Genomic DNA, 23,271 nt, shown 5'->3' on the forward strand with positions numbered 1-23,271 from the left:
TCAGAAAGAAACATCTTCCTGATTTCAAATTTGTACTCAGTACAACCCTGGGCAAGTCACTCAATTCTGTTTGCATCAGTTTCCTCATCTGCAAAGAAAATGACAAACCATGCCAGTTTCTTTGCCAAGAAAACCTCAAATGGACTTATGAAGAGTCAGACAATGAATGAACAAGAAATAAAAAGTGATATCCAAGAAAAATAAGTAACAAATTATGGGGGGGGGGGGGGATTCATTCTCCACTGCATGAACTATAAGATTTCACTTTATATGCAACAAAATAGCGAAAGTGACAAGATGGGAACAGTTAGGGGATGGAGGAAAGGGTAGGGAATGAGGAGAGAGAGAAAACGAAGTATGTGACAATATAAGCAAAACAAATACACTGTGGATGAAGACATGAATCAATCATTAAGAATATTCCAGAAAATAAGTTAAAATGTTTGGATTTTTTTAAGTGATTGACTAAAATGTCCAAATAACTTTTTTCAGAGATGCCACTGTTAGGCCTACTACTCAGTGAAAGAAATGTAAGTATTCACAGAAACATTTTTTAATAGTAGGATAAACTGGAAACAAGTCAATTTCTACTATCTGGGAAAAATTATACTATGTAAATATAATTTGATAGCATGCTTTATGAAGCATGAATATGAAGAATTCAGAAGGATACTAGAAGACCCCTGTAATCTAATAAAAGAGGAAGGTAAGCAAAGCTATGACAACAGAACACATAATGACAATTGGGAGTGTTCCTGAGCCACAAAGGGACTGTTAAATTTCAATGTTCACAATGAAAATTTTGAGTGTGAACATTTCACTTTGGAAATGTACAAACCCTATAAATTGTGGTTTGACTTATTATTTTGACTGAAAATTAAAAAAAAAAAACCTAAATTAAAATGAGTTAGTGTAAAATGCTTAATCCAAAGTATGTATTTTGGAATTCATTAAGCACTTTTCATAGTTCAGATTAATGATCAGTGTCAACAGGTTAGGTCAGTCATAAGCAGACAGAAGTGGTACTGATGAGAAAATTATTCACTGCAAAGTAGAGAAGTTTTTTTTTTTCTTGAGACTTACTAAACTGATAGAGAAAATGGTAATAACAGAGACTAAATTTAGAAAGTATTAAATACAAACATTTTCACTACCATTCCTCTCAGCAAGTTGTTAAACACTTAGTAGTATACAACTAGAGCAAATAGGTGATAGTACATAAAAGTATCAGGCCTAGAGTGAAGAAGATTCATCTTCCTGACTCAACTCTAACGTCAGACACTTGCTAGCTGTGACCCTGGGCAAGTCATTTAATCCTGTTTGTCTCAGTTTCCTGATCTGCAAAATGAACTGGAGAAGGAAATGACAAACTACTCCAGCATCTTTGGCAAAATAATTCAAAAGAGGCCACTTACACACTTCTCAGATTGGCTAAAAGGACAGGAAAAGATAAAGACAAATGTTGGAGGGGATATGGTGAAGTTGTGAACGAACCTGGCCATTCTGAAGAGCAATGTGGAACTATGCTCAAAAGCTATCAAACTGGGCACACCCTCTGACCCAGCAGTGTTTCTACTAGTCTTGTATCTCAAGGCTATCCTAAAGGAGGGTAAGGGACCCACATGTGCAAAAATGTTTGTGGCAGCCCTTTTCGTAGTGGCAAGAAACTGGAAACTGAGTGGAAGCCCATCAGCTGGAGAATGGCTGAATAAGTTACGGTATATGAATGTTATGGAATATTATTGTTCTTTAAAAAAACAATCAGCAGGGGCAGCTAGGTGGTGCAGTGGACAGAGCATGAGCCCCAAAGTCAGGAAGACCTGAGTTCAAATCTGGCCTCAGACACTTAACATTTCCTGGCTGTGTGACCCCGGGCAAGTCACTTAACTCCAATTGCCTCACAAAGTCAGAGAGGCCTGGAGAGAGTTACATGAACTAATCCTAAGTAAATTGAACAGAAGCAGGATTTCATTATACAAGGCAACAGCAAGATTATACGATGATCATTTCTGAAAGACATAGCTCTTCTTAACAATGAGACAATTCAGGCCAATTCCAATGATCTTGTGATAAGAACCAACTACATCCAGAGAGAGGACTGTGGGAACTGAGAGTGGATTACAACATAGCATTTTCACTTCTTTTATTGTTGTTTACTTGAATTTTATTTTCTCATTTTTTTCCTTTTTGGTCTGATTCTTCTTGTGCAGCAAGATAATTGTATAAGTACTTAAGCCTTGGATATACATATATTTTCCCCATATTTAACATTAAAAAAAAAATCCAAAACAGGGTCACAAAGTGTAGACATTACCGAAATGATTTAAGAACAAGAGCCCACTCCTAATACAAGTACAAGCACAACAAAACATAATTATAATGATCAAAATCTTGACTCTAAAAGATTTTAATCAGCTATGTATTATTGACTCTTTCTTTGATATAAGGAATGTCCAGTGGTTAGAGAAATAGTAAAATAAAATAAGCCAATATAAAAGTAAAAGATTGGTATACTAAATTGAATAACCAAAATATTTGTAACTATTATACTATATTAAATTTTATTTAACATGAATGTATTGAACCAATAAGTCTATGAAATATAAAATAATTTTTATTGCATTATATTAAAAAGGTTTTGGACAAACAAAATTAATGCAGACAGGATTAGAAGGCAAACAAAACTAGGAAAAAAATTTTACAACCAAGGATTCTGATAAAGGTCTCATTTCTAAAGTATATAGAGAACTGACTAAAATTTAATATGCCATTCTCCAATTAATAAATAGTCAAAGAATATGAACAATTTTCAGATGAATTTAAAACCATTTCTAGTTATATGAAAAAATGTTTTAAATCATGATTGATTAAAGAAATGCAAATTAAAACATCGCTAAAGTGCCACTATATACCTCTCAGATTGGTTAAGATGACAGGAAATATAATGATAAAATGTTTGAGGGGATGGGGAAAAACTGGTTGTTGTGGTAAAGATGTACACTGTTGGTGGAGACATAGATCCAACAATTCTGAAGAATAATTTGGAACTATGCCCAATGGGCTAATTAAACTGTGCATATCCTTTGATCTAGCAGTGTTTCTACTGAATCTGTATCCTAAAGAGATCTTAAAGGAAGGAAAGGGACCCACATGTGCAAAAATATTTGTGGCAGCTCTTTTTGTAGTGGCTAGAAAGTGGAAACTGAGTGGATGTCCATTATGTCATTGTGTTCTATAAGAAACCATCAATAAGGTGATTTCAGAAAAGCCTTGAGAGACTTACATGAACTGATGCTAAGTGAAGTGAATAGAACCAAGAGAACATTGTTACAACAAGATTATGTGATGATCAACTGCGATAGACTTGGCTCTTTTCAACAATGAGGTGATTCAGGACAATTCCAATAGACAATAGACTTGTGATGGAGAGAGCCTTCTACATTCAGAAAGAGAACTGTGGGAACTGAAAGTGGACCACAGCATTTTTTCACCTTTTTTCTTGTTTTCTTGCTTTTTTTCTTTCTTATTTTTTTCCTTTTTGATCTGACTTTTCTTGTGAAGCATGATAAATGTAGAAATATGTACAGAAAAATCGCACATGTTTAATATATATTTTTTTTTATTACTTGCTGTCCAGGGTAGAGGATGGAGAGAAGGTAAGTAGAAAGTTTTGAAAGACAAAAGTTTTATAAGACTGAATGATGAAAATTTATCTTTGCATATATTTTGAAAATAAAAAGCTATCATTAAAAAAAATAAATTTGTTATAATTTAAAAGGGACAAGTTGCACGCAGTACATTTTTTTCATATGCAGTCATCTTTTTTATTATAATGTTATGGAAATGCTTGTTTTAATTTATAAATTAAAAATAAAATAACTATAATTTAATATGTCAAGATCTAGCAGATTTTTTGAGTTCATGATCATTATTAAAATTTTAGTATATAACCCTTTGAAAACACTGAATAATTATCAAACATTTTATCTACAAATTTATTATATTTGGCAATATTTTTAATTGGATTCAATCTAGCTTATGATATTTTAGATTTTATGAAATAGAAAGTGAATGTGTAATTTTTTTTAAAAGGCCACTATCAACTACTAACATTCAATTATACTTGTCAATAACTGTCAATAAATTTCTTCAGCAAGGCTTCTATCTTTAAAGAGAAATATGAGTTACTCATCAATTTATAGCTACTTAAAATTTTACATTTTGTCATTTAAGTGAAAGTGTGTACACATAGCCGTATGTGTTTCACTGATACTTTGTAATAAATGGGCTAATTCTACATAGTTGAATGAAACTAAACAAATCATATGGAGTTAACTGCTTGTTTCTACCCCACTATGTTGACCATATTTTAAAAATTAATTTTGTGGAACTGAGAAGTGCTGGAATGATATCCGTTGAGGCTGAAATCCTTTAGCTTTAAAATTAGGTTCATTCTCTTAGTTCAGCATCAATTTATTAGCACATAAATAAGATACTCAAGACTAGAGGTAACAAGGACTGGACCTATAATATCATTGGCATAGGAGAATTCCCCAATAAGAAAATCATCATTCATTTTTTCCCCACCCAAGTCAAAAGCTTCTCTGAAATTTATGCTGTTAGCAAATTGTCTAGAGCACTTAGAGCCTAAACAACTTGAGTCAGTCATTATGTGCGTCAGAGGCTAGGCTTAGGTCTCCTTGGCCCCAAAACTAAAGCTCTATAGATTATCCCATAATGCTTCCATTCAAAATTATACAGAGCAAAAAGTAATTGGAGGTTGAGAAGAGAAAACCTCCTCTTCTCATTTAGTGACCTACATTAAAATGTAGGTAAGAAGAAAAGGGAACTCCTACAGGAAGTCAAAGCCAATGATTCCACCAGGGAGAATAAGAAGAGCATCCCAGGCACTGGAGAAGGATTACTGCCTATGAGAAATAGTAAGGTTGGCTAATTTGGTTGAATCATACAATAATAGTTGTACTATACTAAATATAGTATAAAAAGCCAGTTTCTGAAGGGTTTTTTAAAGCCAAATTTGAGGAATTTTTTTGTTATCCAAGAGGCAAGAAAATGCCACTATAATTTCTTGAACAGAAGGGCAGCTGAATCAGAAGAGCATGTGAATGGTGGATTGAAGACTAAAAGAATGTAGCCAAAGAAAACAATTACTAAACCATTGTAACTGTATAGAAGAAAGACTAGAAAGGCCTAAATCTAGAGTAATGACACTGAGAGGAAATGAAATGTGAGCTGTTTCAGTATTTGACCTTGAGATGACTTTGGAATACTGAGGTGTACCGGTGGTTCTGGAGCAGAGATCAAAAATCAGGGTAATAGGACCCATGTGCAGAGTATGACAAAACTACAGGAGTTTTTTTTTTTTAAACATAAAAACAAACAACTAAAGTATTAGCACTTTAACTACTATAAATATAGAACACTTGTCAAATATAAGTTTTAAAGAAAGAAATCTGGAACATAACTATCACTCACACACAATTCTTATATTCAATTATTTACATTCTCCACAAACAAATTAATGACAATTTACCTAATGGCTACTATTCAAAGTGATTCAAATGTCTAAATATCACAAATTAAATTCAACAAAAAAATTTATCAGCTACAATGAATATTGTTAATAAGTAAATAGAAGAAACTTTGCCTTTTAATTTTCTTTAAATTGCTTTTTAAAAACATTTAGGCTATTTATTGTTACTGCATTAATTACAAGATAATCAACTGAAATGAAAACACACAATGATAACAAAACAACACAACATTTTTTTGAAAATTCTGATTACTAAAAAAAATTTTCATCTTATGTTATTAAAAAAAAGTGAGTTAAATATCTCCTTAGCACAAGTTCTATACAAATTAATTCCTCATCAATACCATCACATTAGAAAATAAGGAAACCCTAACCATATACTGGAGAAGCTAGGGGGCATAGTAGTTAAGAGTACCAGAGCTGGAGTTAGAAGACTCATCTTCCTGATTCCAAATAGGGCCTCTGTTATGTATTAGCTGGCTGACCCTGGGCAAGTCACTTAATTCTGTTTGCCTTAGTTCTTCATATGTAAAATTATCTGGAGAAGAAAATGGCAAGCCTCTCCAACATATTTGCCAAGAAAATTCCAAATGGGGTCACAAAGAGTTCACATGAATAAACAACCCCCAAACCACAGACTACTGACGAGTGTTTATGTGAAACAGGAAGAGAAACATGAGTATAGAATTATAAATATAAAATTAAAATATTTAGAAGATAATTAATTGATGGGTTACTTGTCAAAATTTTAATAATATTAGATTTTAAAACCAATTTTGCTTTCCCTTACTTCTTCTGTATCAAACATATGATTTTACCAGAGTAAGAAAAGTCCCTACATCAGCTAATGTGTTGCAATCATCTGATATATATTAGCAAGATGTTAAATAATTTGTTCATAGTCACATAAGTTTGTAGAGAAAAGTGAAGAGATTTGACCCCAGTCCTCCTAGTGCCAATGATAGATCTCTATCTAGTATTCAACATTTGTGCTGGCTACTGAAGGATTAACTAACATCAATTAGCAGTGTATTCACTCCATAATACTCATTTAAAATTTATAAATTACTGTTTTACATTTATAGAACATGTTATAGGATATACAATAAAAATGGCCAGAATAAACTCAAGGTCTTCAAACTTTTAAAAATCTAGCACCCAAGCTTCCAAGTAGCACAGAATAAGTGCTAAAATACCTAAATTCAAATCTGGCTTCAGATACTTACTCATTGGCTGTGTAACTGTGAACAAGTCACTTTGCCTCAGTTTTCTCAATTGTAAAATGAGCTTGAAAAGGAAATAGCAAACCATTGCAGTGTCTCTACCAAGAAAAACCTCCATATGGAGTCACAAAGAATCAAACATGACAAAAAACAACTAAACAAGATCATCATCATCAAGACTCAACAAATTTCCTGCTGACTTGTGTAATGACAACACATAGGATAGAAAAGCAAAAGCCATGAAAAATCATGTGCTTTGAGATGTACACTTGACATGGCAATAACATATCAGTTAACAAAAGCAGGATAAGGAGGAAATGAACCCACATTTGAACTCACCATCCAGGGTAGACTGCAATGGACCTATTCTTCCCATTCTTCGGACTCTCCATACATGTCTAGCCGATGGTACATAGAGCTGTGTAACCTATGTAATGACCAAACCTTGTTAATAAGGTCCTATATTAAATCTGAAACTTTAACTTAATTTTACAGTTTCTAAGCTGAAGCTTAGATATATATCATATAATATATCGTTACAAATCCCATTCTTGCATCACAAATATTTTCCTTCAAATTCTTCTAGATGTTTTTTGTACCTCTCTTAGCTTAGGTATTCTTTTTGTATTTAACATGACATTAGATTTTTGATAGCTAAGACTTCATTTGTGGATGTACATAATAGTTACAAAATTATATTCAAAATAAATGAAAAAACTGCCACTTATGAGTACAATGATCAGAAAAAAAAACATTAGGTAACCAAGCTAAGGACCAATAAGCCTTCAAGCGATGTGACTGCAAGTAAGGCAAATGATCATATAGTTACCAAAGAAAAAATGTAAATTGTGTCAATTCCTCATTAATTCAATCATACACAAATATTCTGTTGATGACAGAAAGTTCAAATCCATAGCAAAATTTTTAAAGATTAAAAACTTTTCATTAGATAAACATTCTAAGGATTTGATGAAAAAATTCTGAATTTACCTATCAATTCTAAAAGTTATTTATTTTTTATCATTCTATCAGTTTTGATCAGGTATTAACACATTTATATTTGTTGAGATGGCTTCCCAGTGATATATATATATGAAACCTCAAAAATCCAAATATCAAATATTTATTCAATTATCTTATTTACTTATACTCAAATAATATAGATTCATCAAAGCAGAACCTCTTGTTTGGCAAACAAATAATTAACTAGAACATTTGCTTATTTATGGCTCTTAATAAAGATATAGATCTCATAATAAATTATTTTATTTCTTTAAGAGGATATTTTATTTTATTTTCCACAGATGTCTTTTTCACAGTGAAATCTTTACAACATATTATCAAATGTGACTAAGAATGTCACCCACAATGCCAAGTCTTCATTAAAAGTGAAGATTGAGGCAACAAAGATTCCTTCCTGCATGAGGGTATACGACATAGATATAACAGTATAATAAAACTACCCAAAGACAAGGGTTGTTTTCAATTAATACTTTAAAAGAAATTGGCAGAAGCTAACAAATAGGAGAGATGTTTCAGGGAAAATGGGGTACTAGGCAGAATACAGGCAATGTGGTACAGCACCAAAGTTAATTTAACCTGCTTCAATAGTTCTGTCTAGTCCTAACCTTCGTTGTACCACTCAAAATTTCCAAGAATGCCATCTCTGCATATGAGCCAATGGTTATTAAATTTTGTGATTTGGCCTAACACCCATCCTGTTCTTTAGGTCCATACTGTGGAATTATACTATAAGTGATGCAATCTACTAATGAGATCCTTCTGGTACTTCTAGTATTAAGCTGCCATGAACAGATTACAAGGTAACCCTACCTTATACTGAATCCCTTATACCATCTTGTTCTCTAGATGTTTCTAATATTTACATCTTTTCTCCCCAATAAGACTGTAACTTTCTTGATGGCAGGGAACATGTCCTCTACTTCTTTTGTGTTCCTCCCAGCACCCAGCACAGTGCTAGGTACATAGTACAAGCTCAATAAGTATTTGCTGACTGATTGATTCCATGGTACAGTGGGCATTCTTAAAGTGAAGCAGAAGAAATTTGTGTGAGTATGCACACTTCATCCATGTGTGTATTTCATCACCACCATCAAAAACAAACATTTATTGAGAAGCTACTATGTGCACTGCCAATGACAGAATTAAGAGTCATAATGTCTTATTTTAAATAGTTTTAAAAACACATTTCTATTTAAACATTCTCATTAGTACAGGACTCCAAACTATAATAGCTCCACTATGAGAAACTAATCTACAGAAGTTACCAAAGGTGGTTATAAAATTCAATCAGTCATGATCTTATGGCCAAACTAAAACTATCATTCAATTTACAAGGGAATTGTGACATTTAATTTAGAAAAATGATAATAGAGCTAGAAGATCACAGAAAGTTACTAAATCTTAGTTTCTACTTCCTACAAAATAATTTCCATAAGAATAAGAACTAGTTCTATCTTCTTTAAGCTGATAGCCCAGTTTTCTCATTCCTGGAAAAATTCAATGTAATTTTATATTAAATACAGGAATTTAAACTTAACACTTTATTACAGAACAAACCTAATAACAAAAAGATAATTTAATTATGTTAACTGACAATATTTATGTCTTCTACTATTTGACCTTATAGCTGTAAATATATAAAGTTAGTCTCTCTCTCTCTCTCTCTCTCTCTCTCTCTCTCTCTCTCTCTCTCTCTCTCTCTTCCTCCCTCTCCCTCTCCCTCTCCTTCTGACAGACACACACACACACACACACAGTGAAAAGCAAAACCCAAATCTCAACAATGAACAGAACTTTTATGAAAAGGTCATCTTTAAAAATGAACTTGAATAGGGTGGGTTTTATGCAAAAGATTACAAAAACATTTCACGAATACCTTATCTGCTTTAATATTCTCCTGTTCTGACAGCCAGTGATTTGGTGGACAAAAATTTCGTCTTGTGTCTCTGGACTTCAACATTTTTACTAGAGTGGTGATAACCTAGGTAGACAGAATAAATCTATTCAATATAAATAAGTCATGCTAGAAAAATTGTGCAAAGGCAAGCAACACTACCAATTAGAAATCAAAGGCAAACAAATTCAACAGGACACTACAAAATTCGTTCACTTAAGTAACTTAAAAGTATACATTAAGTAATTTTAAAATTAGCTATATATATCAGCACCAGAACCAGTTTACCTAAAAGTGCTTCCTTTCGCAAATCACAGCAATGTATCTTACATACAAAGCAGTTATCTGCCAGAGAAAAGGAGCCAAAATTAACAGAAGTAGCAGCAAATGACTTGTTCAAGATAATTTACAAAATCTATAAGAAATTTTGTTCCTAATTTTAAAATGGAAACATTTGGTAATATATTAGCTCATTAAAAATTGCATGATGCACAATTACAAAAGTAAAAAATAAGCATTTTGCCCGTGACCAACCCATATAACTGAAAAAAGCCTTTTTTCACTTTTTCTGATTAAACTCACAGAAGTAATGACTTTTGTTCCATTTGCATGTATAATTGTATATTCAATCTATCTAGGCTGGAAAAACTCTACAGACTCACAAAATTATTTGACAGCATTATCTCCCCTAAATTAATATTAATTCTCCTTATACCACATATATAAAAAAAAAAAAAATCTTGCTTTTGTCAAAACAATCTATTCAACTGTCTTATTATTTTTGCTTTGGTACTCGTTTATTTTATTTATCTAAGTTTCATACTCAGACTAAACCTTGCTTGAGATTTTTGTTCCTTTTCTGAAACATTTACCCATTATCATTTTGAGAATCACTTTTTAATATTATATATAGGTGTGCGTGTGTGTGTGTGTGTGTGTGTTTTTGAGGACTGTTACCAAGATCTTATCAACCTAACACAAGTAGTGGCTGTACACCCCAAAAATAATATAATTAATAAGAGCAGAGTTATATATTGAATAATTTGAAGATATTTAATAATACTGACTAAAAATGCTTTTTAAAAATACAATAAATTTGATATACCTATAATTAATTTTGATCATAAGTTAATAATAATCTTAATTTTAAGATTAAGTAATTTTATACTTGATAAGTCATCTTTGGCATGGACAAATGTTTATAACTAGTAGAAAAACAGAAAAATTTTGGTTTTAAACATAAGCCTTCTACAGCCAAGTTCTACCAATTCAAAAGAAGAGCTTATATAAAAATACATTGGAATTCTTCAGAAAAGCAAATGGGTATGCTTGGGAATAGAATGCCTCTAAATAAATAATGCCTCTAAATAAATAATATTTATCTGAATGTTTTCAAATATATGCATATCAGCAAGGAAAGCATTAGCAAAAGTCGTCTCACAATTCACTTTCAAAATCTATACTTTTTGCCTTTTTAAAAAGCTATTTCAACCTTCATATTATGAATCCCATTGGCAGCCTGTTAAAGCTTAAGAAACTCCTCAGGATGTTTTTAAATGTATGAAATTTTTAAAAAAATCATGATTACAAAGGAGACCAATAAAATCATGTTGAAATTGTTATCCAAAAAATATTATTTTAAGTTCAAATGCAGCCTAAAGAAATCAAGCTAAACTTAGTATCAGAATAAGGAAAATTCAATCTCTGAGACATACTGTGTGCAGAACCTAGAGAAGACAATTAATTTCTTTATACCTTAAGCAATACTGTAACACTAGAAGTAACACCATAGGTGCTAACCTGAATTGAAACAGCGAGTTTCCTCAAGAAGGAATTCCTTATACCAAGCATATCACAAGCTTAGTCCAGGAAAGAAAAAAGTTGAAGTATAAAACTAGAATATTATTGGGAACCTGTTTCAAAACAAAAATAGTAAAATGCCTCCCTTTGCCCCAGGTAAATAAAAATAAAGGTAAATATAGGCTCCCTGAAAAATAAGGACAATTTGGATAATCACTCCTATTAAGAATTAAGTGAGATCTTTTGAATTGCATGCAGCTCCAAGAGTAAATGATGCCCAACAAGCAAAATATATCTTTGCCCAATGAGTATTTCCTACAAAGTCAATAGTGTATAATATATATAATGTAGATCAGGTTATAAAAATGCTCTTTATGAATACCTTCTAGATATGAATTTTGTTTTTGTTTTGCTTTCTAATGTCACAGAACAGATAGACAGGCTATCTCAACTTTAAGCTTGCCAACTTTAAAATTTATGCTCCTTATTTGCCAAAAGACAAGAGTGTATCAATCTAAATAGCTACTACAGTTTTTAAAAATGTTTTTAATTAACAGTATAACTTTTTATGAGGGAAAACATCTTTTTTCCCTAATTCAAAAATAGATGTAAATATTTTAAAAGAAATTTTTATTTTAAAAGGGCAAACATATAATTCATAGAATGGAAAATTATTTATTTAAATGGCCACCATATTCTAAATAAGAGATACAAAGAAAAAAATTTAGAAATTTTTTGCTCAGAAGTTCAGATTCTAATTAAGGAGATAACACATATAAGGAAGATTAGTTTCAGTACAGAACAAAATGCAAAAATCAAAACAAAACAAAAACAGAAAGACAAAATGCCCAGCCATTGGAACTTTGAGAATCAACAGTAGAACAGAAAGTCCCCAATCCATGGGTTTTGGATAGCATGGCAATCCATCAGTTAAAGTGGAACAAGTATCTTGGTGAAGGATGTGAAAGAAGAAAAGATGTCAGAAACTAGCCGGGAGGAGATAGCCTATGCCTATAGAAATTAACAAAAGAGACTATGAACCTACACATTCATATATTCAGCAAGAACCCCACAATGGCATATATCTAGGGAAATTTTTCTCTATAAAGCTGACTAAGCTGGCCTAAGGATGCCGAGTTCTGGAGAGATGGTAGAGATTAACTCTGTTTACCAAAGTATGGAAGGGCTGCAATCTGTGGCATAAATGGACAAAGTACCCACATCAAAAGAAATCATACCATCTTTGGAAAACAGAAGCACATCTATTAATTGGCCACATTCATATTCCACATATATCATTAAAATCTTATGAAGAAAATATTTATGTAGGTTCTGCTAAAATTCCTTATGAAATATTTCTAAGAAACACAACAGAAAGAAGCAATGTCTGAAAAGACTTCAATCCACTGCTATATTTTTTAAAATCTAATTTTTAATTGACAGTTATTATTTCATTTTTACTTGGAGATCTATCTCTTCTTCTACCTTACCCAATAGACATCCATAGTAAAAAGAGATTTTAAAAAGAAAAAAAAAAAACACAATAGTTCAATAAAATCAAACAACTCATCAATAGTATCTGATAATATAAACTATTTCACATCTACAGAAAGACCCCATCCACAGAAAGAGAATAAGGAAGTCTATTTTCTCAACTAGGACCATAATATCACAACAAATACTTGTATTGGGCTTTTTTTTTTCATACTGTTATGGTCAACATACATACATACATACAATTTTCCTGGTTCTATTACAAATATGGTAAAATTATAAATTTTATTTTTAACATAAATTACAAATTACAGAACAATTATTTCTCTAGATTAAATTTTGTTTCATCACATTCCTGCTACACTTAAATATGAACCTAAACCAAAATATGCTAATCTAAGCTTTAAAGAATTCACTGAGGAGACTGTTTTAATTCTGAATGTGTTTATATTCTTTCATACTCTCTAGTTTAATAAGATAATGAAAACAACGAAAACAAACTATGTATATGGCAGAAATCAGAAAGATTCAAAAAAAAAAATCATTCTTCTCCCTAACAAAAAAAAAAAAAAAAAAGAATGAAAGAAGGAATTACTTTATGGCCTTTTTAGAAAAATAAGAAAAAGAAAAGAGAGAGGCTACAAAAAAAAGATGGTGAAAACTAAAAGTTTAATAGTAAAGAATAAAGCAAATGCTGAGCTAAATCCTAATCTGTAAGAATTCTTCAAAGAGCCATTATCACATATCACATAGATATTACATGTAATAACAATCTCCTCTAAGGAAAACATTTCTTCTAATTAAACATTTTGTCTGTCCTTGGAACCTTAAGACAAAATATGCATCAAAGGAACAAAATTTTCAAACACAATCCTAGAATCCAGCATCCTGTTGCCACTATTATTAAAGTGAGTTTTATTTCTTCAAAATTAACTTTCATTACCACTATTCTGATTTTTACAACAAATCTTCAGTGTTGGAAAAATGAAAAGACATGAGATCAAAATCAATCAATTAGTAAGTAACAAGAAAGTATATGTCTATCAATTGAGAAATGTAAAATAATTGTGTATTAATATAACGAAAATTTTGTGTATAAGTAAAACATAGCAATGAAGAACTTTAAATACAAAAGAAATCAGAAAAACAAGAGAGATACCAAATGTTATAGAATGAGGACTAGGAAAAATATATATTACTGCAACATTGTATATAGAAAAAAGAACACATCCTCCCTCATGATTAACTCAAAATACTTAATGTCCTGTTTAGACAAGTCCCTTGATTTTCCTAGGTATGTGAGGACACAATGAGGAAGTCAGGCTAGATGCCCTGTAAGTTCCCTCTGAATCTGAATTTTATTCTATGATCAAAAATACATAATTATTTCTCAAGAAAGTCCTTTGGAAAGCATATGGTTATAAAAGCAATTCTTAAAGAAAGCTGCACTGGAATTTGAAATAAATACTGAATTTCAAATTGATGTAGTCTAACTTCCCACACCCAGTTTTAGAGATGATCAAACTAAAGCACAAAGAATTTAAGTATACTTTACACAGTCCCATGCTAGTGAGAGCTGATTTCAGCCATCAAAAATTAAACGTACAAACAGCCAAATGGCACAGTGGACAGAGGTTAGGCCCTGAAGTAAAGAAGACATGAGTTCAAACCCAGCCTCAGACACTTAATACTTCCTAGTTGTGCGACCTGGGTAAGTCACATACCCCAACTGCCTCATACATACCCTCTCCTCAAAAAGAAATTTAAAGTAAAACAAATGAGAAATTATAGTGGACTAAACGTTTCCCTCCACAGATAGGCATAAAATGTCTGCCAGGAGTCCATGGGCAAGTAGAAATAGGACCACCAACAAAACCAGAGTCATTACCCAGTAATGAAACAAGTCCACCTTCCCAGAATAACCAGAAATATGACAAAGACTTCTAGAGCATACAGTGCTCAAAGTCTAGAGGCAAGGATGAAGGCCTTCCTATACAGAAGGCCCCAGGAAGATCACAGCCCGAAAGTATATACCTTGGACAGTGACAAAGGTAACAAAGAAAGATGGAGGAAGGAGAGTTAAAGATGATGGAAAATATTGAGAAAAGGAAGAGCTACAAGCAAAATAAATTTCTAAACGCTCAGGGGATAGGAAGGATTAAAAGGGGAGAAAATAAAGCAAAAGTGAAGAACTAGCATCTGAGGGAGCAAATTATGGTATGTAATTCAATATTACTTCATGAGAAAATTATAGAAGAGATCATTTCAAAATATCTTGGAATACTATGAACTGAAACAAAGTTAAGCAAATAGAACCAGGAAAATATTTTTTAAAATAACAATTGTCAAGAAAAACAAATTCAAAATCTGAAAAATGCAACATCCAACATCATTTCCAGAGGAGTTATGATGAAATATGTTATCAAATTCCTGATAGAGAAGTTTCAGATTCAAGATGTCAGAGGAAAAAGAATAAAAAGAAAAAAGACACATACAATTTGAGACACAGCCACAGTATGCATTTATTTTTCTTGACTATGGCTAGTTGTAAGGATTCTTCCCTTAGCTCTAGTTCATTTTTAATTGGGAGGTGAGGGATTATAATGAAGGAAAGGTAGCAAAGAGGTGTCTCAAAAAGTCAATGAAACTTTATTTAAATGAACTAAAGAAAAATAGGAAATTCAGAAGTCTTTGAATCTTTGATACAATGAAGCAAAATCATTTTCAAAGTAACATATAAAATTTAATAAATATTTTTAAAAACCAAGTAATATGAAACTGACATTATTGATTCACATAAAATTGTATGTTCTTATGTGTGTGTTTGTATGGAAATGTTCTTTGGGGGATGTTTAGGTTGAGAATTTAAAACAAAAAAACTTTTTTATTTAAATAATCATAGTTCTTCTGCATATGAGAATTTAAAACAAAAAAACTTTTTTAGTTAAATGATCACAGTTCTTCTGGATATGGTTATCAATTTCAATTTTGAGTACAGATAGAAATATAAGATGCAAAACAGATAGTAGATCAAACTAGAATGAATGAATGGCAAAAGTAAATAGTTTTGATAATATTTTTTAAAGTTGAAGAAAAATAACAATGTATTAAACTAATGCTAAGTGAAGTGAGCGGAACCAAGAGAATATTGTACACAGTAACAAGATTATGTGATGACCAACTGTGATGAAACTTGGCTCTTTTCAATAATGAGATGATTCAAGGTAATTCTAAGACTTGTGATGGGAAGTGTCACCTGCAGCTAGAAAGAAGACTATGGAGACTGAATGCAGTTCAAAGCATAGTATTTTTATCTTTTTGTTGCTTTTTTCTTTTTTCTTATTTTTTTCCCCTTTTAATCTGATTTTTCTTGTGCATGACAAATATGAAAATGCTTAGAAGAATTGCACATATTTAACCTATATCAGACTACTAAGTCTTAGAAAGGGGAGAAAGGAAGAGAAAAATTTGGAACACAAGGCTTTGCAGAGGTGAATGCTGAAAACGATCTTTGCATATATTTGAAAAATAAAATAATTAAAAATATTAAAAGAAAATTAAAAAATAAATGACCATATAATAACCATGTAAGTTCTTTGAAAATTATAAAGCACTATAAAATGATATCAATATTTACATATTTAAATATTAAAATATTATAAAAAATAAAATATTTAAGACTGGTTATAATTTATTTTGGTTTAGAAATAAGATAAATAGCTTTGAGAGAACAAAAGCTGTGGATTACTTAGGTGCTCTCTGATTAGCATACTGTGATTATCTTTTTTTTTTAAAAACAAAACAAAACCCTGTTTTGAGGTTAAAACTATGAGAAATAACTAAAGCTGAAAGAGTCTTGAACTAGGCTGAAAGAATTATTGCTACTACCATGGATTAAGTCTAATAACAGGATGCTACAAAATATTGCGTACAAAACAACCACCACCACCAAAAAAAAAAAAAAAAAAAACCAAAAAACCCTTCTTCTTTAAAATCAATCTTTAATGTATGATCTAAAACCATGTACCAAAATAATATATCAAATAATGAAAAGGGGAGGGGTGATGTGGTAGAAAAGGAAGAGTAGCATTTCCAGATTTCGTAATACATTAATGCCAAGAATCAAAAAATATTTGATAATCGTTAAAAACAGAAATGGAGATTGGTAGACTGGACAAGACAAAGGACAATCATAAATAATAGAATTTGGTAAGTCTGATCTTTAGTAAACCCCAAAACAAATTGCCTAGACAAAACTCCCTATTTGACAAGAATAGGAAAATTGAAAAGCAGACAGGCAGAAATTAGACCTAGATTGACATATCACGGTTTGAAATAAATTCAAAATGTATATGTGTTCTGATGTTAATGAACTCCCAAAAAATTATTAGAAATGAGTATCATATACTTGGGAATAAAGATAAAAAGTAGATGTTTAATATATTATGGATAGAGACCAACAGAGTTAATCATTTTGATTACATAAAATATACACGTTTCTACACAAATAAGATTAAAGCATTTAGAATGAGAAGGCAAGTGGTCAATGAAATAAATTTTGGATCAATTATCTCTAGCAAATTTGTCACCATCTATAACAAAAAGGAAACAACAAGAAGTATATAAGATAAAGGCATTCTTCAACAGTTAGCTAGTCAAAGAACAGAAACAATTTTTTAAAAAAACAAAAAAACACTCTGTAACCTTTTAACAACTAGATGAAAATATGTTCCATATCTTTAATAATGACAATAATGCAAATCAATACAACCTTCTGGATTCATCTAACATATAGCTCAACTGGCAAATATAAAAATAGGAATTGTGTGAAAACAGGTATTGCTGGTGAAGTTGAGTCAATATATCTGTTTTATAGAGCAATTTGGAATCATGTAAATAAATATCTAACTTGTCCCATACAATATATGAATTTCATGGAGTTTTATGAAGTCTTAAGAAATGATAAAAATGTTGAATACGCTATGGAAGGCCTTATTTGAATTTGTCAAGTAAAGCAAGCAGAGCCAAGAAAATAATAACCAAATCTCTCCAATGACAAATGAAAAAAACAAAAAAGTTGAAAATGAATGTTTCAAAATTATAAAAAATAAAGAGCAAACAACAAACTAAGCCCCAAAAAGATATGAAAAGCCACCTTTCCCTATCTCCATTTTTTGCAAATCAAGGGGTTGTTCTTCCCCCCCAAAAGTCCATCCCCCAAAAGTATTGTGTGGATTTTTTCTTTTCAGATAGATGAAAAATACTGTCTTGGTATCGGGAAGACTTGAGTTCAGATTGTGCTTCAGACACTTACCAGCTGCGTGACCCTGAGGAAGTCACTTAACCTTTGTTTCTTTCAATTTCCCCAACTGTAAAATGTGGATAAGGGCTGTAAGGATCAAATGAGATAATATTTGTAAAGAGTTTAACACTATGCCTGGAATACAGAAGGGGTGGCTTAATAAATGCTTGTTTCCTTCCTTTTCTTCCTTTTTTTTTTTTTTTTTTTGAAATAAAAAAATCTGCTCATTCTTGTAGGGAAATGACATCAGAAGGAATTTAAGTAATGTAAAAACAAGGAAATGTATTTTTCAAAAAAAAGAACTATTACTATAATTATTTGATCTATTTTTTAGCTATATACAAGTGGTGTTTTGTTTTTCTCTTTCCATTCTTTGATATAAGGAATGACTCTGGGAAGGAAAGGAGAGGGTCATATAGGAAAATGCAGATGCTGTTTTAAAAGGGGGGGAGTAAAAACTTTTAAAAAGAAAAGTCTAAGGGTATAGAATGTCACTGAGATGAATTAAGAAAAACAGGGAAAAAAAGGAAATTTTCAAATATACACTGTCACAAGTAAAATAAGTATTCAGTTAGGAAGTCCAAAAAACTATATTAACATTGTATTGAAAGTAGTAAGCCATATCCCACTATTATCTTGGGAAAATCACTAATTTCTCTGTCTCAGTCTCTTCATCTATGTAAGACAGAACCTAGATGGTCATCACTACAATTCTATTATCATTTTAGGCTTCATTCCAAGGGTTTGTATAATTTAAAATCATATATGTTCAGAGTAAATACTTAAGAGAAAATACTTCTATTACCTTAATTTTTTTATCTGAACCATAGAAAAACCCTGGGTTCAACCCAATAATTTATTAAATGCTTACTAGAGATACAATGGATAGAACTGGCCTCCAATCCTGAAGTCAATCTCTGACACACACTAGCTGTGTGATCTTGGACAAGTCACTTAACCTGTCTATAGTCTAACCGGGGGCTTCTGAAATATTCTCCATTCGCAACCTCTTTTTGTCAGACAAGTTTTATGCAACCCTGTCTCAAGTCTGAGTCAAGATGTTTCTGATAGCATCCATGTATGCATAGTGCAAAGTGTACAGTGTTTTGAGTTCAGAACCAAGGCTGCAATGGAGTCTTGCAATATAATACGGACAAGCACTGCCAGAAACACTTCAGATTCATTATGTATTTGACTTTGAATTAATTGTTGGTGATTGTGTTCAGAAATCTTTAACTGTTGTCAAATTTTTCATAATCCCCACGTTCAACTATGTGACTGGGTTACAACCCACAGTATGAGAAGCTTTGCTCTAAGCAATTCTCTAAGATGCTGATTTGCATCGGTAGAGTTTCCTCATTTGGGATTTCCTTGAATCAAAGAGACTACAGGTCTAATCTCCATCCCTACTATTTTCTGGGTGTTAGGGATATATTAACAAAAATCAAATCAGTTCCTGTCCTACAGGACCTTACATTCTATAGGAGAGAGAAAATATACATACAAATAATTAAACAGAAGATTCTAAAATATCAATAAATCTTTATAGTCAAAAACCTGATTTAAAGGATCAACTAACATTTTTTTTAAGCAACCATTTGACTAGAAAAGTTATTGCTTTTATCACTGTACCAAGGGTTTGAGATTCTATTTCCTCTTATCTACTCCTTTGTCTGTTCCCCACTATTTTCAGCAACATATAGAAAATCTTACTGTAGAATTCAAGTATAGAACATTTTAGCTTCTGTGACTGATTTCTCATAAGTTAACATTAAGTACAAGATACTCATTTAGGCCTACAAAAGGGCACATCAAAAATAGGATTTTCTTTCTCTTCATAAAGCAAAAGCAATTATGGCTGTAAATTAAACTTCAGGAAGAGTTTGTAAATGTGATAAATGTGTAAACTGTTTTAGCAGTGTCAATGGAAGGTTTAGCAAATTGACCTCAATTCTTATCTTGACAAAGAAAGATGACCATATCCACTTAAAACTCAATGTTGTGCTATCAGCCAACAGAACCTCTCACACAAATTATTTCAGACGGTTTATCATAATGTTAGAAAATGAAAATAGTGGTTAAAACCTAGAAATTTCTACTTTGAAATTTAAGAAAATCCACTAAAGCTAAAGAAAATTTTAAGATAAAAATTTTCTTTAATTTTGCCTTTTCATAAAAATAAGAGTTTTATTTCAAATACAGCTAATACATTTATATAATCTATATTAATGACAAATTCTTATAAGAATTAAAATCTTGCTCAGTGTAAATAAGATTTTGCTTTAATTAGTCAAAAAAAGCATTTATTAAGTACCTACTTTGGGGCAGGCACTACATGCAAAGACAAAAAATAAAAAAGTCCGCAAGTAATGAACATTCTAGTCCAAAATAATATGCATTTATGCATATATATATGTGTATGTATGTACAAGAATGTATATATGTACATACAAAAATAGTTACTTGGAATGAGAAGAGTTCTAGTAGTTGGGAAAAGAAAGACAAGACTTCATTTGGAAGGTGGCATTTGTACTAAATCTAGAACCTTCTCTTGGTTAAACAGTTTTTTAAGTGCTATTTTTCCCCTTCTCAGGAATATATTAAATCCACAGGAGAGGTAGAAACAGGGGAAAGAGATTGCCTTTGTCTTTCTTTTTTGTGCTTTGTGTTTTTCATCCAATATTAGCAATCTAAATTTACTTATCTTTAGAAGGAATTAATTTTCAAGTCACTGTGGCTATTGAAATTAATAATATAAAAAATCCAAATCTTTTGAAAAGAAAGATGACTTTCACTTTTTTTCTTTAAGAACTGTAAGAATTAATTGGCAGGAAGAGATTCTGGAGCTTAACTAGGAATTCTAAAACAATCATTTGCATTTTTATAGCCTAACAACAAAAATAAAAAAATCCTTAATGCCCTTTGCATGCATGTGTGGGGTGCACCCCACACACACCCACACACCCATACACACTCTCACTCTAAATATCACGACTGAAAAAAAACCACTTTCTGACATCATATATGAAATCTAGTATCAATTAACAAGATCCTGAGATCTAATTAAACACTTAAAGAAAAATAACATCTGTTTTAATAATTACAACTAGAAAAGAAGACTTACATATTATAAGTGGCAAAGATAATTAAAAGTACCAAATAAATAAAATGGATTATTCCAATTGAGAAACTAAGTTCTAATGAGGTACTAATTTTTAAAAAAGATATAAGGAATACCTTTATATTTCAAGTTTATTTAGAAATAGAAAATACAAGTAATTTAATTAAATTGTGCAAATCTATATTTCAGCAATCTGTACAAATTGTAAATTCAGGGATGCATTAGTACTATAGTCAGTGCAATCAAAACATTATCAGCTATCCTCACTGCTACTAATGCTGATCCTCATAAGTGAAATGTGTTGTAAAATCAGGCAGAATGGGCTGGATAGAGACTATAGTAGACTTGTAGAATGAATAAGCATTCCTTAATTAGCCCATCAGGTTAAGTGCAAGCATTAATGGGCCTTTCCTAAAGTCTAGCATGACATCTTTCTCCAAACATGGCCAAGAAGAAAGTTCCATTAGCAATATTAATACAAGCTTAGTTGATCATTTTCATTCAATTAACTTCTTTCAATTAAATAGATAGCTTGACAAAAGCAGTGATAAAAGACCTGAAGGGACAGCTGATGACTCGAACTGAACATTAGTGTGCGAGAGGTCACTGGTATTAAACGGACTGTAAATCTAGCATTCAATTTGGAAAATGCATTTCTTCTGCTCTCAGTCTGTTAATGAACAATTTTAGCTGACTAGATATGTTTGCGGCAGAAATTTCATGGCAAGTCAAGCACCCTTTTTCTCTTTTTTTCCTCTCCAATAGTTAAATTCTTAGTAGTGGTGGTTTCTTGCCAATATTCCAGCCAGTATAACTTACTACTTCTTGCCTGCCATAGTTAAAGGATAAGAATATACTGAAGATATTTTGAAATAATTTACATTAAGCCCACATTAAATTAATATTCTTATTTTTACTGCAGCATATCAAATAAAATGTGACAAATAGAAAAAGCAAATCTATAAAAGATCTTATAAAAATAATATGGCAACAAAGTAACATGAATAATTTGACAACTGGAAAATTTGCTGGATTCCAATGGTACTCTAAAATAATTTTTTCCTCATGAAAACAGAAACAAGCTGGGGGAAAAAAGGTTTATTTCCTTTGAATTATATTAATTTAAAAGGAAAAATGCACACACTGTACCTTGAATAACTGAATCCATCGTTTTTGTTCCATTTGTATACATTGCTGCATTTCAGTATTAGTTGTAACTCCCACACTTTTAAATGCTACAATATATTCTTCACGAACTTCTGGTTTGGTTTCAGGATAAGCCAATTTGATGATTCCTAAACAAGCATCCCGAAGGCATCGTGATAATATTATAAGCTCTTGTAATGTAAAAGGCATCATTGATGATTGTCTTTGACCTACAACTGAAAGAAAAAAACACTTGTTATATTTTCTCGTAAAATTAGTGCCATTTTTCATAGGAAGCTAATTGTCTAATGAATTCTATTACTCTCACGCTATTTCCTAAATTTATTAAGCAATATAATCAGGAAAAGCCAATCTTCAAAATGCTTACCTTCTATGGGATCACCGAAGAATTCATTATCATGAATGGAAATTAGCGAATGACTAAACAAGGAACTAAAAAGGTAAAAGAGTGGGATGATTCGACTGGAATCTTCTAAGGACATGGGAGAACCTCTTGATATGACCTGAAGCAATGGTACCATGGACCTTGAATTGAGGGAACAAAAAAGAAAATTTACAAGCCATGTAAGATTAGTGTACATCAATTAATGATGGTTAGCAACTAAGAACCAATTAGGGCAGCCTGAAAATGGAAGAGATTATTTCCTGATGTAGAGTACCAAACCATTAGAAATATCCCAGAAAAGAAAAAGA

General features: G+C 31.5%; 1 protein-coding gene across 2 annotated transcripts in view; it reads right to left on the minus strand.

Annotated features, from left to right (window-relative positions):
• The window catches only part of UBE3C (ubiquitin protein ligase E3C), a 176,253-nt gene that overhangs the window by 70,586 nt on the left and 82,396 nt on the right, over window positions 1–23,271 (minus strand). For both annotated transcript variants that reach the window (XM_051963013.1, XM_051963012.1), the window contains exons 12-15: window positions 22,946–23,103; window positions 22,561–22,793; window positions 9,677–9,781; window positions 7,117–7,204 (exon numbers count right to left, since the gene is read on the minus strand). In XM_051963013.1, coding sequence (XP_051818973.1) covers window positions 7,117–7,204; window positions 9,677–9,781; window positions 22,561–22,793; window positions 22,946–23,103 — 584 coding nt within the window. The remainder of the gene's footprint in view (window positions 1–7,116; window positions 7,205–9,676; window positions 9,782–22,560; window positions 22,794–22,945; window positions 23,104–23,271) is intronic.

This window comes from Antechinus flavipes, chromosome 5, assembly GCF_016432865.1.
Source record: "Antechinus flavipes isolate AdamAnt ecotype Samford, QLD, Australia chromosome 5, AdamAnt_v2, whole genome shotgun sequence".
NCBI classification, from domain to species: domain Eukaryota; kingdom Metazoa; phylum Chordata; class Mammalia; order Dasyuromorphia; family Dasyuridae; genus Antechinus; species Antechinus flavipes.